We start from the raw sequence: 18247 nt of genomic DNA on the forward strand, positions 1-18247 counted from the left end.
ACTGCTTCAACTCGCGATGAAGACGCCGTCTCTCTTAGCAGCTACAATATTCACAGTCACCGTAAGATTTTATTTTATGGAAACACTTTCAGAAGGATAAGGCTGAACAACAGTGCCAGTATGATATCTTCTGACTAAAAAGCTGGTCGCTTAGGGAACGTCTTAAACATACAAGCTGTCGGCGAAATATTGCGCAACGTCCGGACTGTGACAGTAGCAGATTCACCCAGTATTGTTAATTCTCGGAGAAATCACAATGCACTGTATTGCTAAACACACTAATAGATTTTATGAAAGTCCGACAATCCAACGTCGCATTAAGGTTCGTAAACGATATTTATCTTCTTTATTTCCACAAATTCAATTTTTATTCTTGATAATCGCGATTACATGTTGACTTCTGCACTTCAAATTACTTCTATATGCAAACAATGGAAAGATAACAAAGATTCCTGGTCTGACAAGCATAGGGTAATACCAATAGCAGCAGAAAGTGGTATAGCAGGAGTAGGATTCATTATGAGTAGGTAGTTAAGGAAGAGTTCAGTGACAATATTGTCCTGTTCGGAATTGACAACAAACCAACACCGACAACAATAGTGCAGGTATAAATGCCAACGTCGAAATTAGAATATGAAGAATCAGAGAAAGTATATGAGTATATTGAACGGGTAATTCGTTCGTAACGGGAGATGAAAATGTAGTAGTCGTGGGGAACTCGAATGTGGTTGTGTCGAAAGTAGCGGAAGAATGAATTACTGAAGAATAAGGGCTTGCTAGGAGAGAGGAGAAAGAGTAATAGAGTTTTGCAATAAATTTCGGTTGTAATAGCGAATACTGTGCTCATTGATCACAAGAGGAGGAGATATACTTAGAAAAAGCTGGGAGAAACGGGAAGATTACGGTCTGACTACCTCACAGTGAGGCAAAGATCCGAAATCAGATATTGGATTTTAAGACGTACGCAGGAGCGAACACAGACTTACATCACAATTTATTGGTGATGAAAATTAGGTTGAAGTTAACAAGACGAGTAAGGAAGAAACAGTGTGCAAAAATGTGGCATACGCAAGTGCCAGGAAACGAAGAGATACACTTGAAGTTCTCTGAGGATATAGATGCTGCAATAATGCGAAAATAGACTTCAAGAGGAATGTGTCCATCTCTAACAAGGACAGTCACAGAAGCTGGAAATGATACAAGGATGGTAACTGCGAAGAAACTATGGGTAACAGAAGAAATATTTCAATTTATCGACGAAAAAAGTAAGTACAAAGATGTTCAGGAAAATTCAGGGCTACAGATATGCAGGTACTTACGAATGGAATAAATATGAAGTGCATGGAACCTTAGGTGGAATGGGTGCTTGGAAATTGGAAGGAATCGGGAAAGAAATGATTGTCGGAAGGACTTACTCAGCATACAGAAAAGTCAAAACAGCCTACGGTGAAATTATATAAAGCAATGACGTTAACGTTAGGAGAAAAATGGGGTTTCCAAGTTCAATGCAGAGAGTAGAGCAGACGGGTAGACGGAGAACCCTGAAGGCTTCTATAAGGAGGAGATTTTGTGTGATCAGTTGATATAATCTGTAGAGGGAGTCGACAGGAAAGAGAACTGGGATCCAATATTAGAACCTAAAATTAAAAGCGCTTTGGACTAATTAGGGTCAAATAATACAAGATGGATAGGGACCATTCCATCGGAATTTCTTAAACCATTGGAGAAAGTGGCAACAAAACGGATACTAACTTTTGTGTGTGGAATATATGAAAGCGGTGGCATATCATGAGACTTTCAGAAAAACATCATCCACACTCTGATGAAGACTCCTAGAGCCGACCTTTGAGAGAATTGCGGTACAAATAGCTTAACAGCTCATTCATCCAAGTGGCCGAGAAGAAAAGTAATTAGAAAAAGAGGAAAACCAGACGGTGTGTTAGATGACAACCAGTTTGGCTTTAGGAAAAGTCAAAGGCATCAGGGAGGCATTTCTGATGTTGCGGTTGACAATAGAAGCAAAACTGATCGACAACGTAATAATGAGGAAGATGTTCGAAACTCTGAGAGAAATAGATGAAAGCTATAGGGAACGACATGTAATATATAATGTGTACAAGAGCCAAGATGAAATAATATGAGTGGGCGACCAAGAACGTAGTGCTTAGATAAAGTGTGTAACGCAGAGATGTAGTCTTTCGCCCCTACTGTACAGTCTATACATTGAATATGCAGTGACAGAAATAAAAGAAGGGCTCGACAGTTGCGTTAATATTCAAGATGAAAGGATATCAATTGTAAGATTCACTGACGACATTGCTGTTCTCCGTGAAAGTGAAATAGAATAAGAGAATCTGTTGAGATGAATCAACAGTCAAATGAATACAAAATATGAATAGAGAGTAAATCGAAGGAAGATGACAGCAATGAAAAGTAAAAGAAAAGAGAACAACGAGAAATTTGACATTAGGATTCTGGATAGCGAAGTTGCGAAATTCTGCTATCTAGGCAGTAAAATAATCCACGATAGACGGAACAAGGAGAATATAAGCAGGGTAGCACAAGAAAAGAGGAAATTCGTGGTCAAGCAGTCTACTAGGATCAAAGCTTAGACTTAATATGAAGAAAAAATTACTGAGAATGTACTTCTGCAGCACGGTATTGTATGATAACGAAGTATGGACTGTAGGAAAACCGAAAAGACTTGACCGTTCCTTCTTCTCAACAGACTCTGTACTTATTCTTCACTATTACTGAGTATGGGATTACTATTTGCGAACACTATCATTGATATCCTTTGACCTAAATTTTAAACTCATTCTTGAACACTACTTTTATTACTGGCATCGCTACTTCGATGTATGGATTGAACAGTAGCGGCGAAAGACTACACCCCTTTCTTACAACCTTCGTAATACAAGCACCGCGATTTTGATTGTTCCCTCCCGGTTCTTGTACGTATTACATACTATCTGTGTTTCTCTACAGCCTATTCCTATGTTTCTGAGCGTATCAAACATATTCCACCATTCTACATTGTTAAAGCTTTTCCTAGGCCGACTAATCCATCGAAGATATCTTGATTTTTCCTCAACCTTACTTTCATTATCACCCACAAAGACAGAATTGCCTTTACCTTTCTAGGTGCCAATTGATCGTCGCCTTAAAACTTCTCAATAATCTTCCCCATAATTCTGTACATTACCACTGTCAGTAACCTGGATGCCTGAGACGTTGAGCTGAGTGTACGATAGTTCTCGACTTAACTGCAATGGATATTTGGGTGATATCCTCCCTAAAGTCTGTTGTTGTCTGTCATGTATTCTACCGTTCAACCTGAATGGTAGTTATTTTGTCACATCCCCCAAAGATTCTCGAAATTCCTATCGAATATCTTCCAAAGGTCCCTCAATCGCCGACTCTAATACAGGAACCCCTTGTTCTTCCACATGAAATTTCTTCTCATGTTAGCATCAGGCAAATGTTTACACTATTGCCTTAAATTTCATGGAAGGTTATTTTGATTTTTTAAACGCTGAATTAATGCTTTCGACGACAGTTTCTTTATTGATTTCTTCACATTTTCGTGCAGCCTTTCCGTCTTGATTTCTTTGCACTTCCATTTACTTCAATCCTAAATGATTTACATTGCTGAATATCTCACGGTTACCGAGCGGGGTGGCGCAGTGGTTAGACACTGGACTCGCATTCGGGAGGACGAGGTTCAATCCCGCGTCCGGCCATCCTGATTTAGGTTTTCCGTGATTTTCCTAAATCACTTCAGGCAAATGCCGGGATGGTTCCTCTGAAAGGGCACGGCCGACTTCCTTCCCAATCCTTCCCTAATCCGATGAGACCGACGACCACGGTGTCTGGTCTCCTTCCCCAAAACCAACCAACCAATATCTCACGGTTACTTCCCCCAATCCTGCAGATTAGAGTGAGGAACTATTCGGAACCTGTTGCCAATGGAGAGATCATCATGACACTTCTTCAATCAGAGACCACATGTCCTGCAGGTACGTAACATGTGTCGTTAACCAAGTTCTTTTCATTACCTTCTGCAAACTCATGCTGTTGATAATTACTGATTCTTCCGCTGTTTAGTGGCAGTTCCTCAACGACTAGAGAGTGCCCTGAAAAATTTCATATCTGCTGCGAACTTTGACAAGGCCGTTGACAGTTGATTAGTGTTGATGATTTAAGCAATGTCTGGGAGTAGTAGGACAAGGGGAGCGTCACCACAAAGTAGGTCATCCCAAAGTGGGTTACCCCAAAGTACAATTATCCAAGAAGGCAGCCGTCACCCCAGAATCGGCGTCACCCTAGAGTACCGCTATTCAAGTTGGTGGCCATGACGCAAGTACGTGACGTCACTTGATGTCGGCTGATGATGCGACTGACATCAGCTGATGACGTGAGTACCGATAGCCAAGATGGCGGCGTTTGGAGGGAAGGTAGCTCAATTGCACTGCCTCTACTAACCTAAGAAAAAGCCATGGCCTCCTGGCAGCAAGTTTGAATTTTGGAGAAAAGATAGCGAAGATAGCTCAATTGCGCTACCGCTACTAACATAAGAAAATGGCAGGAAAGAAAGGGCTACCTCCACTAATGTTAGTCACCTCTTCCTAGGAACTGGGCATAAGTCTTCATTTAAGCAATTAGAGGCAGTACCACCATAAAGAGCGTTCGCCATCCTCTTCGAATTTCGAATTTTGCTCTAAGAGCTTACTCCTGCAGCTGAAGCAAGTCAGTATGGTATTCAATTCGAATATAATTTTTATAAATTTGTGTAAATTTGCTTAAATTTGTTTAAATATGATTAAATTTATTATCTACCTACAGCATTAGTGTCGTGATACCACCACAAGACGCTGAGATATCGATAGCTATATTACATGCACTCATAAGTATTTATTTAAACAATTAGAGGCAGTACCACCACCAAGTATGTACGCCATCCGCTTGGAAAAAAATGGACGTTAATTTCCCTCTAAGAGCTTACTCCTGCTGCTGAGGCGAGTTAGTATTGTGTTGACTCCACTAGACGCTGCTCATTCGATTCGAAAGTAATTTGTTTAAATTTATTATCTACTCAGAGCATTAGTGTCGTATTACTGCCACAAGAGGCTGCGATATTGGTTGTTGGTATATTACATGCGCTCATTCAGCTCTACATATAAGTTTCTATTTAGGCAATTAGAGGAAGTACCACAATCCTCTTTTGCAATTCACACTAATTTTACTCTAAGAGCTTACTCCTGTAGTTGACGGGAGTTAGTATTGTGTTGCCTCCACTAGAGCATGCTCATTCAATTCGAATATAATTTGTTCAAATACATTATCCACCTACAGCATTAGTGTCGTGTTATCGCCATAAGAGGGTGAGATATCTATAGCTGTATCACTGGACGTAAGTCCTTATTTAAACAATTAGACCCAGCACAATCATCGTCTCTGTTCACGAAATTTGCTCTAACATCAGATGGGAGTTAGTATCGTGTTTCCATTCAGTTCGAATATAATTTCTATAATTTTTGTTTTTTAAATTTGTATAAATTTCTTTAAATTTGTGTACATTTCTTTAAATGTGTTTAAATTGTTAAAATTTATTATCTACCTACAGCATTAGTGTTGTGTTATCGGCACAAGAGGCTTAGATATCGGGATTTTAATAGCTGTATTACATGTCCTGGACATAAGTCTTTATTTAAACAATTAGAGCCACTACCACCATTAAGTGTGTTTGCCATCCTCTTGGAAAATGTGCATGAATTTTGCTGAGTGGTGTTAGTATGGTGTCGCCCCAACTAGAAGCTGCTCTTTCATATAGGCAAGAAAAGGTGCTCACTACGCTTCCAAATACCTAGTTTCAATTGATTTTCGTCATCCAACCACGTTTCCTACATACATCTGATTACGGATATAGCCTAGTATATTACGCTGATACAAAACACTCACCATGCCAGCGGTCTGGAGGGGAGGAAAATGGGCGTGAAAAAAGGAATCATCCTGTTCTTGGCTGCTGGAGTGAGGAGCGAGTGTATTTTGTTAAATTTTTTGAACAATTTATTTAGCTACGGATTTCACCCAATTTATTTATTACGCTGATGCAAGGCACTCACCCCAACATGCTTAGAGTCACAATATATAGTTTACAGACCTCGAAACTACTCCTAAATAATAATACATTACACAGATGTGCTGAGAAGCAAACAACTCATTAATTACGAAGTCGCGCAGTGCCTAGCACAATGGACTCGCATTTGGGAGGACGACGGTTGAATCCCACTTTCGGTCCCATCCTGATTTAGGTTTTCTGTGATTTCCCTAAATCGTCACAGGCAAATGCCAGGATGGTTCCTTTGAAAGGGCACGGCGGACTTCCTTACTTGTCCTTCCCTAATCCGGTGAGACTGATGACATCGCTGTCTGGTCTCCTGCCAAAAACAACCCAACTCCTAAACTACCGAAATATTTCAGTACATACCATGCAGATGTGCAATCTATTCGTAGATCACCGAAATAATGCATGCAAACGCGCTCACAACGCTTAATCACCCGAAAATAATTCAATGCACAAACACTCACTGCAAGTAAAAAGCCCAACTTACCAACCATTCGAACCCTACAGAAGTAAGCTCTCGGAGCAACCGTAACGTCCATTTTAGCAAGAGGATGGCGAACACACTTGATGGTGGTACTGCCTCTAACTGTGTAAATACCTGAATGAGTGCACGTAATACAGTTATCGATATCTCAGCATCTTGTAGCGGTAACACGACACTAATGCTGTAGTTAGATAATAAATTTAATCAAATTTAAACAAATTGAAGGAAACTGAAACAAATTTATAAAACTTTTATTCGAATTGAACGACAATACCATACTAACTTGCCTCAGCTCCAGGAGTAGCTCCTTAGAGCAAAATTGATGAATATTTACCAAGAGGATGGCGAACATATGCCACTGCCTCTAATTGTTTCAATAAAGACTTATGCCCAGTTCCTAGGAAGAGGTGTCTTAATTTAGTGGAAGTGGCCCTTTCTTTCTCTCCATTTTCATAGGTTAGTAGAGGTAGTGCAATTGAGCTATCTTCCCTCCAAAAGCAGCCATCTTTGCATCATCTGCCGACCTCAATCGCATCATCAGTTGACGTCACGTGACGTCACGTACTTGTGTCATGGACGCCGTCTTCTACAACGGTACTTTGGGATAACGCTGTCCCTGGGGTGACGGCAGCCATCTTGGGTAACAGTACTTTGTGGTGGCTCACTTTGGGGTGACCTACCTTGGGGTGACGCTCTCCTTGTCCTACTACTGGCTGAGATTAGATCTGAGATCCAGAAGGTTTTAATTACATCGGAGATAATACCTGCACAAGAGTTAATAAATTAACAAGAGGATAAAAGGACCTGAAAAAAGTGGAGAGTTGTCCTTCACTCGCTGGTTTAGGGAAAGAAAAAGCTGTGGAAGATTAAATTGTCGCGAAGACATTAAACAACACTGTAAACAAAGCAGCGGATATACAGTGTGGTCAGAAACATTCGAAAACTTGGAAGGATGTTTCCAGATAGGTTGTGAGGAGAAAAAATTATTAAGAAAAAAAGTGGAGGAGTTACTCTGCTTCTTTGTAAAGCAACAAGTTAACCAATAACGCACTCTGCGCACTCAAATTCAAGGGGCCCACCAGAAACAATTTGTGTCAGTTGTTCTGACAGCACCGAGCATGGTGGCTCAGTTGTTGCCATACTGGACATTCATTCATGGGGACGGCAATTCAAATTTCCCTAAATCGTTCCTAGAAATGCCTGGATGGTTCCTCTATAAGAGCATGGACCATTTCCTTCCCCGTTCCTGAAACATTCCAAGTTGGTCCTCTGCCCTAATGCTGTCGATATCGACAGGGCGTTAAACCCTAGCATTCCTTCCTGTTTCTCTGCTCTCCAATTGCAGATGGTAGTGTACAAGACTACCCATTGTTTGGCTTCGGTTCGATCCGTAACACCTTCCCATTTCCACTTTTACATCGCTCTCTCGTTCGATTTTAAGAAACCAAAGGAAGAACACGTTTGGCGACACCGTCTCTGACGGTCCTCTTGAATTTGTGCTGGCAAAGGCCTGGTCGTTCGAATGGCTCTGAGCACTATGGGACTTAAATGCTGTCATCATGAGTCCCCTAGAACTTAGAACTACTTAACTAACCTAAGGACGTCACACACATCCATGCCCGAGGCAGGATTCGAACCTGCGATCGTAGCGATCGCGCGGTTCCAGACTCTAGCGCCTAGAACCGCTCGGCCACTCTGGCCGGCAAAGGCTTGCCGTCTAAATTCCATAACAATTACCTAAGAAAGGGCACAACAAATACTGAAATTTTTTCTCAGTATCTATTTCCCAGCACATCCCACCCTTTACTAGTTTGTCACTTTCTGACAAACTTTTCGGACATATAAAAATAGTGCTCCTGACAGTAACATAAAATGGGGCTCTGGCCTTTCGAGGCAACACTCTTGGAGACGTCTCTTCACATGTACGATATTTCCAGCAGGTAGGGATGCAGAGCTTAGTAAACAATTCATGATTACTTTTAACACTGTTACAAAGATCTTTATTTTCTTAAATTTTGAAAGTTTGGTAAATCGACAAAGAGATATTAAAATGATACCTGCAGATGCCTCAACAGTCGCAGGACGGACAGACGACTGTTCGAATCCCGGCAATTTCAATCACTAAAGTAGATTCGCAAGAGCACAAGCAGCCACAGAGTAAGATAATCATTCTGCAAATACTCTCACATTGTGGGCAAGCCGTTGCCCTGCCGTGTCCTTTCTTCCAAGGCTGCAAGTCAGCCAGTTGTGTAGAGCATTTCTGTAGAGCTTTAATCTGGAAGGGAAGTTTCCGTGGCTGCTAGATGTAAACGCATTTACTGAGTTGTGCCCGAGGGCGTCAACAGTTTAAGGCGCTTTGTAAGGGCTTGCCCTCGGGTCCCGATCGTGCACAAAACTTACAGCTGTTAGGACATTGTACAGACATATTACTAGTGAACTTGTGCGAACACGTCCAGAAATTGGCGGAAGATAGCAGAGAATTCCGGACGTCGTCGAACTATTTTAATAAGATTATATGGTGTTTTCTGAAGTTTCAGTAAGTATTAGGGTCGATTAGAATTAAATTTGTGCTGACATGGTTCATACCAAGAAGTTTTGAACGTCGTGTGGGCACTATGACAGCTTGGAAAGACTCTAAAAATGTGAAAAAACCTGTCATTAAATGTTACTTGGAAATCGTGTTCCGTTATCAAAAAATTAATAGATACTTTGTTTTGAGAAGTTTCAGAGGCGATTGCTGTCAAACGACGCTTTACCATTCAGTGCCTTTTATTATACTTATAAACTTATAACTACACATATGACATATCTCTCTCTGTATTCTGTGAGTTTACTGTTTATAAACTGTTGTCATCCTGTATAAATATTGATTCAGTCATTAGTTATTTTTATTTGATGCTACTACACCGAAGACTAATAAATAAGATATTACGTACATCGCATTATTCGTTTCCAAAACATGTAAAAGCTTTTGGGAATGTCTGTTATTATATACAGATATTTCCATCACGTAGGGATGCAGAGCTTACCAAACAATTCATGATTCTTTTTGACGCTGTTACAAAGATCTTTATTTTCTTAGATTTTGAAAGTTTAGTAAATCGACAAAGAGATATTAAAATGATACCTACAGGTGTTACACCGTATTTCTAACAGTACAACCAAAGTTTAGTACCCAATTCCGAAAGAAGTAAATGCTTTATTGCAGGGTATTACAAAGAGTATGCGTTCTGTGACACACATTGAAATTGTTAAGGACGTTCACAACGGATTGTATTATAAATCAAATACTAGCGCTCTTACAGTACGTAACAGTTTTGGTATGTACGGTGTTGAGCGATCTCAAAGCAATCGTAAATGAAGGGCCCTGTTCCTTTCATTTATAACCGATCTGGTCAACGAATAGTGGTATAAGTGGAACAGACCAACTATTTCTTTGCTATTCATTATTTGGGGCTAGGCATTTGAAGCCGTAGTTTAAAAAAAGTTGCACGAAGAAAATAATACAGCTGTATAAATTATGAAACTGTATAAATTAAGAATTTCTTTACCTTCTCAGGAAACACCCGACAGAAAATGTTTCCTTATATTTACGCTTTCCAGATTCAGGTACGATTTCATCGTCTGCATTTTACATGCACGGAGACGTTTTTTCCACCATAAACCTATCTCAAGCTGCTCATTGTAGAATAACGCGAAGCTCCGCTCAAATGAAGACATTCTATACTGCGAACACACACAATTTGTTGTAGCGAGTGTATAATAACATGGGGGCAGTTGCGCTCGACAACCTCGCCTAACCTAATCCCCAGACCTCACTTCAAGTTAAAACATTACAGCTATCATCTTTCGTAGCAGAACTTACAAATCGATCGTATCTCAACCAGTAGAAAAATGCTTCTATTGGAGCACTAATAAGGCGAATATTCTCCTGGATATTAAAAGATTTTGACTCAAAATTCGGGTACCAGCTGTCTCATTCTACCTTCCTCAGAAACTTCGGAATTTTTTCAAAACTTTTCGCGCTCTTTTTAACATGCAACTACCCTCTCACTACCACAAGCTCCAATAACTGTGGCCCGCTCACACCAACCAGTTAATCGCTTCAGCACAACTCAAGGTCATTATCTCTTTGTGTCCCGGTCACTGTCCGCAGCCTCGATGTCACAAACTCCTTCGTTATCAGAATGAGATTTTCACTCTGCAGCGGAGTGTGCGCTGATATGAAACTTCTTGGCAGATTAAAACTGTGTGCCGGACCGAGACTCGAACTCGGGACCTTTGCCTTTCGTGGGCAAGTGCTCTACTAATATTGCCTTCTCTCACTGCCACGTCTCCCTCTGCCTCTCCCTTATTGTTACTATCTCGTTCATTCCTACCCACTGCTGCTGTCTCTTCTCACTATCTATCTCACCGTCTTTGCCACTGTCATGGACTGTGCCTCATCATCACTGGCTCCTCTCAACACAACTTTCTCCTTCTCTTTAGACCTCTCCCACTGACACTGTCTGCTTCAATCTCTTCGTAGTACTGTTGTTCACTGTCAGCTACGTTCCATTGCAGCTGTGCTCCTCTCTTTCTATCACACAGCAAATTTCTCCTGCGCTCTTTCTGCACAACAAGTGCCGTCTAAGATTTTCCAGTATTCATTGCTTTTCCTTCTCCAGCTGCCTCTGTCTCCTTCTCCCTCAGAATAAAACGTGCGAATACATTCGCACGCCAAAATTCTTGGGAAAATGTTCAAAAGTAGAATGAGGAAACAGGAACACCACCTTATAGTCAGAGTTACTTAATAAACAGTAGCGTATTTATATTTTATGTTGTTTGATAGGAGCCATTTCCCGCTGGTTCCCCTTCTACTGAAGGCATGCACCCATATGAAGAGAACTTTAGACTCAGTAAAGTTTTCGTAGTTTGTTTGTGTGAAATTTAAATGACGCATAACTACATTATTTTACAACTCATACCGGATTTTATGTGCGCCACAATTTTGCATGCGCTTCTATACTACAACAACATGGTGTTTCCAGAACCATCGCGATGATAACGGAAACACTGTACAGCATATTTCTGCTTGCTACGTCACTTTACAAACTACGTTTCACATAACACCGGATTTTACATGAACGAGTAGAGTGAATTTTAACCTCTGTATCTCCGAAACGGATCAAGATATCACGAAACTTTTAAAGTCGATCGAGATCTGAATCTTTAGGAATGTGCTGTAAAAATTGCAGCCATTTTCTTGGCATAGCCGTCTTGGAAATAGCGGATTAGTTTTGGTACTCGAAAAGCATTTTTTTGTTTTGGTTTCCTCAGGAACCGCCCATTTACATCTACATCTACATTTGTACTCCGGAAGCCACCCAACGGTGTGTGGCGGAGTGCACTTTACGTGCCACTGTCATTACCTCCCTTTCCTGTTCCAGCCGCGTATGGTTCGCGGGAAGACCGACTGCCAGAAAGCCTCCGTGCGCGCTCGAATCTCTCTAATTTTACATTCGTGATCTCCTCGCGAGGTATAAGTAGGGGGAAGCAATATATTCGACACCTCATTCAGAAACGCACCCTCTCGATACCTGGACAGCAAGCTACACCTCGATGCAGAGCGCCTCTCTTGCAGAGTCTGCCACTTGAGTTTGCTAAACATCTCCGTAACGCTATGACGCTTACCACATAACTCTACGACGAAACGCGCCGCACTTCTTTGGATCTTCTCTATCTCCTCTGTCAACCCGACCTGGTACGGATCCCACACTGATGAGCAATACTCAAGTATAGGTCGAAAGAGTGTTTTGTAAGCCACCTCCTTTGTTGATGGACTACATTTTCTAAGGACTCTCCCAATGAATCTCAACCTGGCACCCGCCTTACCAACAATTAATTTTATATGATCATTCCACTTCAAATCGTTCCGTGCGCATACTCCCAGATATTTTACGGAAGTAACTGCTACCAGTGTTTGTTCCGCTATCATATAATCGTACAATAAAGGATCCTTCTTTCTATGTATTCGCAATACATTACATTTGTCTATGATAAGGGTCAGTTGCCACTCCCTGCATCAAGTGCCTATCCGCTGCAGATCTTCCTGCATTTTGCTGCAGTTTTCTAATGCCTCAACCTCTCTGTATACTACAGTATCATCCGCGAAAAGCCACATGAGACTTCCGACACTAAACTTTACTTCCAGAAGATTCTTAAGGCCCACCGAAGACCAATATAAAATGCAAAAAGAACCAACCGATTTGCTCCATTTGCCTAAGCTGGATGTAGTATGTAATATTGATAGCTGCAGTAAGACGATCCTTATGCTGGGTATTCAAAAGGTGCCTAGCCGAAGGACTATCCAGGACACTTGAGCCTATCTTTCTGTCACTAATAGAACCCGATGTGTAAGCTCCGGAAAAATCCAGTTTTTATGTGCTTCGTTTTGGTACACACCCGGTACAGCATAGGCCAGAATAAATAACCTAGTCTGAATAATATTTTATTTATATTTCCTCCTGAAGAAGACGTTTTTAACGAGAATTCAAACCATGGTAATGGGGTTTAAAAAGACCTTCCAGTTTGCAGTTGATTGGCTGTTTGTTAATTCCTCAAATAGATTTCCCCCTACGATTGCTGCTGCAACGATGAACAAAACTGAGAAATAAATTAATATACGCTACCAGAATAGGAAAAAGATGTATGACATAGTAATCTGAAGAACGTTTGTTCAGCTGCGACTAAGACAGAAATAGAGACTGTTTTCCTCGTTGGTAGATGATGTTTGGTTAAATGAACTACGTGGCTCCAGAGAACTTTTTAATTCTCAAACACCTGATATATATATATTAATGGGCCTGAATGCTGACATCCACAAATCTTTTCTACGATGGAAAAAGTTTTCGGCTCATGAATGTACCGTGTGTTCACGACATCGGACTCGCTATTTCTGAATTGGCAGAAATTGACGTCTTTCATTGCGATAGTCTTATCTTTGATCGGTGACAACATTAGCGATTAGCGACCGTAAGAAATTATGTCTATGTGTACAGTAGGAGCTACATAGTGACTGTACGGGAGGTCCTAAAGTATTAAGCACATGTGGAGGTACAGTTCTGCTTGAGCTAAATGCACGTTACAGCCGCGCATCCACGACTGTGGGTGGAGCCTTTTTCCTCCATTCCCCGCAGATAGAACTCGGCCATGGCATCGTAAACAGACAGTAGTGAGGATCGGGGGAAGTTAACCCACGATACTCGTTTACGCAGAGCACTTTTCTCAGGAATCGTTCTTGCTAGAGCTCTGCAGAGAACGAAAGATGAGTACTGCCATCTATTGAGAGCTCTCACAAACTCCAGGGCACCTGCTCGGCGAGTGTCTTTGCGCGATGAACATATTTCAGTTTTTGTGCAAAGCGAGTAAATTTTATTACTCAAATATCGAAGACCATTGGGTACATTTTACAATTGAGGATAGAAAAATATATCTTCAGTTACAATAGATTATTTTAATTTGCAAGGTACATTTTTACAATTTCAAAGGCCAGAAGTTACTGTTGCAGCTCAGAAACTAAGCAAGCATGGGCGCGTTACGCATGTCAGTCGGAGCACGTTTATGCACTATTTTGCATTGCCATCCTTAATGATATCGCACTAAGAAAACTTTAAGACACCAGAAGTTGGAAAAGCAATCTAAAAAAACAGAGGAGCAAGGGAATAAAAGATAGACATTGTTAAAAAAGAGCCTGTTAAAAGCTAATGAACGTCAAGCTGAAAGAAATAATATAAGGGTGGAAAAATTAAAAAGGCTAACATACTACTAGGAGAAAGAACAAGGGAATTTGCTGATGGACCTACTTTTGATATCGACGTCAGTGCTCTGCCAAAGAAAGTTTTTCACACGACAACTCTCCATGTTCTCCTGTCGTCAGCCATCCTCTTAAAACCTGCGAAATTTCCACCTCCGTTTAAGTCATCTATTACCTTACATTTCCTTCTTCCTCCCAATCTCCTCTCACAAACTAATCCTTCCAAAGCTTCTGTTAGCAAGCTCTCCATTCTCATCGGACAACCCATAAAGTGTTTCTTCCTCTGTCATACAGCCTGGCTTTGTGTTTGCTTGTTGAAACGATACAGCCAATCAAAAAGAAATGCCTCCAGTTCTTTAGATGCAAAATTGTGTCTCATTGCGATTGTACAACAGGAGGGACAATACTTTTTGTGTGCTTATGTTGCAACTTGGACGTAATGATGAATGGGCCTATGTAGGCCTATGTAATCCTATGTAGGCCGTATTATGCTTACTCATGGAATTTCGCTAAAAGATTTCTTTATTGCCAATGAAATTTTTTATTTTAGTATGTTGAGCGCTGTTAGCAAGTTTGTAATTTTGTTTACTGCCAATAAAATATATTTCGAAAATTGTAGAGCACTTCATTTAGCCGATATTGTGTTCAACGATATGCGTAAATGTGTCTCCGTAGGGACATGAACCTGCCCCAAACAGGGGCTACTTGAGCCAATATAAAGTTATTTTACACTCTTAAGTCACATGTTGAAATAGAATTACATATACCAAGCTATACTTTAATAAATGTGTTATACACTGAAGCGACAAATAAACTGGTATATGCATGTGTATTGAAGTACAGAGATTTGTGAACAGGCAGAATACGGCGCTACGGTTGGCAATGCCTATATAAGACAACAAGTGTCTGGCGTAGTTGTTAGATCGGTTCCTGCTGCTACAATGACAGGTTATCCAGATTTAAGTGAGTTGGAGGGTAGTGTCATAGTTGGCGCATGAGTAATGGGATACAGCATTACTGAGGTAGAGATGAAGTGGGAATTTTCCCGTACGGCCATGTCGCTAGAGTATCGAGAATGTAAGTAATCCGGTACAACATCAAATCTTCGACATCGCTGCAGGTGTAAAAAGGTCCAACGACAACGAGACCAACGACGACTGAAGAGAATCGTTCAACGTAACAGAAGTGCAATCCGTCCGGAAATTGCTGCAGATATCAATGTTGGGCCATCAACAAATGTCAGAGTGCGAACCATTCAACGAAACATCATAGATGTGGGCTTTCAGAGCCGGAGGCCCACTAGCGTACCCTTTGTTGCCTACACGACACAAAGCTTTACGCCTCGACTGTGTCCGTCAACACCGATGTGGGATGTTGGTGACTGGAAACATGTTCGTTCTTTATTTGAATTGTTCACCACGTTTGACTTTCGTAGAAGGCTACGCTGGTCTGTGAAAGCATCCGATTAACGTGATTCATCCATCTTTGATTGCTTCACCTGAATTACTTCATTTTAGGAATCTGTAATAACGTCATACGACACCGTCGAGTACTTCGCCGCAATGAGTACGCTTGCTAACCTATCCTTGCTATACGTAATCCCATCTGAATTTAAGGTTTCGTTCCTATCCACTTTCGGTTTCAGTGAGCTTCAACTATGAAACAACTGAGATCATGATGAATGAACGTATACCGGTATATTATACTTTATTGAATTTCGATTCCCTCCGAGACGGGGGCCAGGCTGGCAGTAGCGTAATATGCCGTTGTGCAGCCTACAGAAGAGTTAAATACATAATGAGGAGATATCAAAACAATAAAAACAGGCGAGAATATGGTGCCTGTTTAAAACTGGACCATGGCGAAAAGTTGCAAAATGAAAATATAAAAACAAAGGGTCGGTGAAGCTGATTAAACCACACAGTAATTAGACAGGCACAATTAAGGTGTATCGAGCAGATGGACGTGTATGGGTATGGAGACAAACTCATGAATCCATGGACACTGCATTTGAGCAGAGGATTGTTCAAGCTGGTGGAGGCTCTGCTACGGTGCGCGGCGTGTGCAGTTCGAGTGATATGGGACACCTGATACGTCTAGATATTACTCTGACAGCTGGCACGTACGTAAGTGTCCTGTCTGATCACCGGCATCCGCTGATATCTATTGTACATTCCGACGGACTTGGGCAATTTCAGCAGGGCAATGCAACACCCCACACGTCCAGGATTGCTATAGTGCGGCTTCAGGAACACTCCTCCGGGTTTAAACACGTGCGCTGGGCACCATACGCCCCAGACATGAATATTATTGAACATTTCTGGGATACGTTGTAACGTGCCGTTCGGAAGGGATTTCCACCCCTTCGTACTCTTACGGATTGACGGACAGCCCTGCAAGATTCACGGTATCAGTTCACTCCTGCACTACATCAGACATTAATCGAGTCGATGCTACGTGGTGTTACAGCACTTCTGCGGGCTCGCGAGGACCCTCCACGTTATTATGCAGGTGTACCAGTTTCTTTGTCTCTTCATTGTAAGACTAAACAGCTTTACACACGATAAATCTAACGATAAAAAATTAAAAACTCCCAAAGGTGATCTGCGTAAATGTGCCCCAGTCTTCCTTACTCTTCAGATGGTTGTATTCTCCCTCCATTACGTGAGCAACAAAACCATTCCTTTGCTCCTGATAATGAAACTTAAAGCAGACACTGAAACACCGAATGTCTGAACTAATTCCACGCGATGATATTGCCGAGTGTTTTTTACTCATGGAACACTATAGTGTCTGTGACTTAGATGTGATACGCACGAACAAGATGCCTACTTACGGTAGTTGAGAGTGCATAGGCACTGCTGGTACACGCAGTAGTTGCTGAACGAGTAGTAGTAGTATCGATTGTCAAAGGTGGCGCAGACGGGGTCGTGCGTCGCCGGACAGGCTCCCGGGCACGGCGCCTCCGTGACTGACGAGTCGTCGGACGCCGACTCCCTGCTGAAGACCGCCGATGTCGGCGCCGCCAGAACTACAAGCAAAACAAATTCTGCCATGAGCTTTCCGCCCACATCGGTCATACTGCCACTATTGCCAATACAACTACTCCCAACATTACTAAGCTACTTTTCTCAATCGATTCTGTCTCCGTCTCCTCCCTCACGTCCGTTGGTGTCACGGCCAATAGTATAACTGTAGCATCCTGTAAATTATCTCTGTTCTTCTACTATTCGAAAACATGCGTAAAGTGTGATTAGTGATCGTTAATGATCTCATTCTTTCTTTAATTACTATTCCTAAAACTTAAAAACAATGGTTCAAATGGATCAGAGCACTATAGGACTCAACTGCTGTGGTCATAAGTCCCCTAGGACTAAGAGCTACTTAAACCTAACTAACCTAAGGACATCACACACATCCATGCCCGAGGCAGGATTCGAACATGCGACCGCCGAAAACTTAGATTTTATACAAAATACCAGACCTACGGTAATACACGTGTAATAATGAATAGTCTACACTGTTAAAACATTGATAGTTTTGGTGTTTATAGCAGAGGTCCTTGAGGCTATGAAACTGGTGGAGTAAATAAACAAACAAATAAAAGAAACGTAATAAATAAAGCATACGAACGTCTACTCATATATCTGCGCTGTCGGAAGTCTTGTTATTGGAGTCTGTTGAACTGTCTGCAGCTGTGGAAACAGAGAAAGTGCACTCGACGTTACGAAAATGGTTCAAATGGCTCTGAGCACTATGGGACTCAACTGCTGTGGTCATAAGTCCCCTAGAACTTAGAACTAGTTAAACCTAACTAACCTAAGGACTTCACACACATCCA

The 18247-nt window shown here is 41.5% G+C and overlaps 1 protein-coding gene across 1 annotated transcript in view; it reads right to left on the reverse strand.

Annotated features, from left to right (window-relative positions):
• The window catches only part of LOC126147294 (greglin-like), a 39458-nt gene that overhangs the window by 17049 nt on the left and 4162 nt on the right, over window positions 1-18247 (reverse strand). Inside the window, exon 2 of the mRNA XM_049915683.1 lies at window positions 17243-17437. Coding sequence (XP_049771640.1) covers window positions 17243-17437 — 195 coding nt within the window. The remainder of the gene's footprint in view (window positions 1-17242; window positions 17438-18247) is intronic.

This window comes from Schistocerca cancellata, chromosome 2, assembly GCF_023864275.1.
Source record: "Schistocerca cancellata isolate TAMUIC-IGC-003103 chromosome 2, iqSchCanc2.1, whole genome shotgun sequence".
Classification (NCBI taxonomy): domain Eukaryota; kingdom Metazoa; phylum Arthropoda; class Insecta; order Orthoptera; family Acrididae; genus Schistocerca; species Schistocerca cancellata.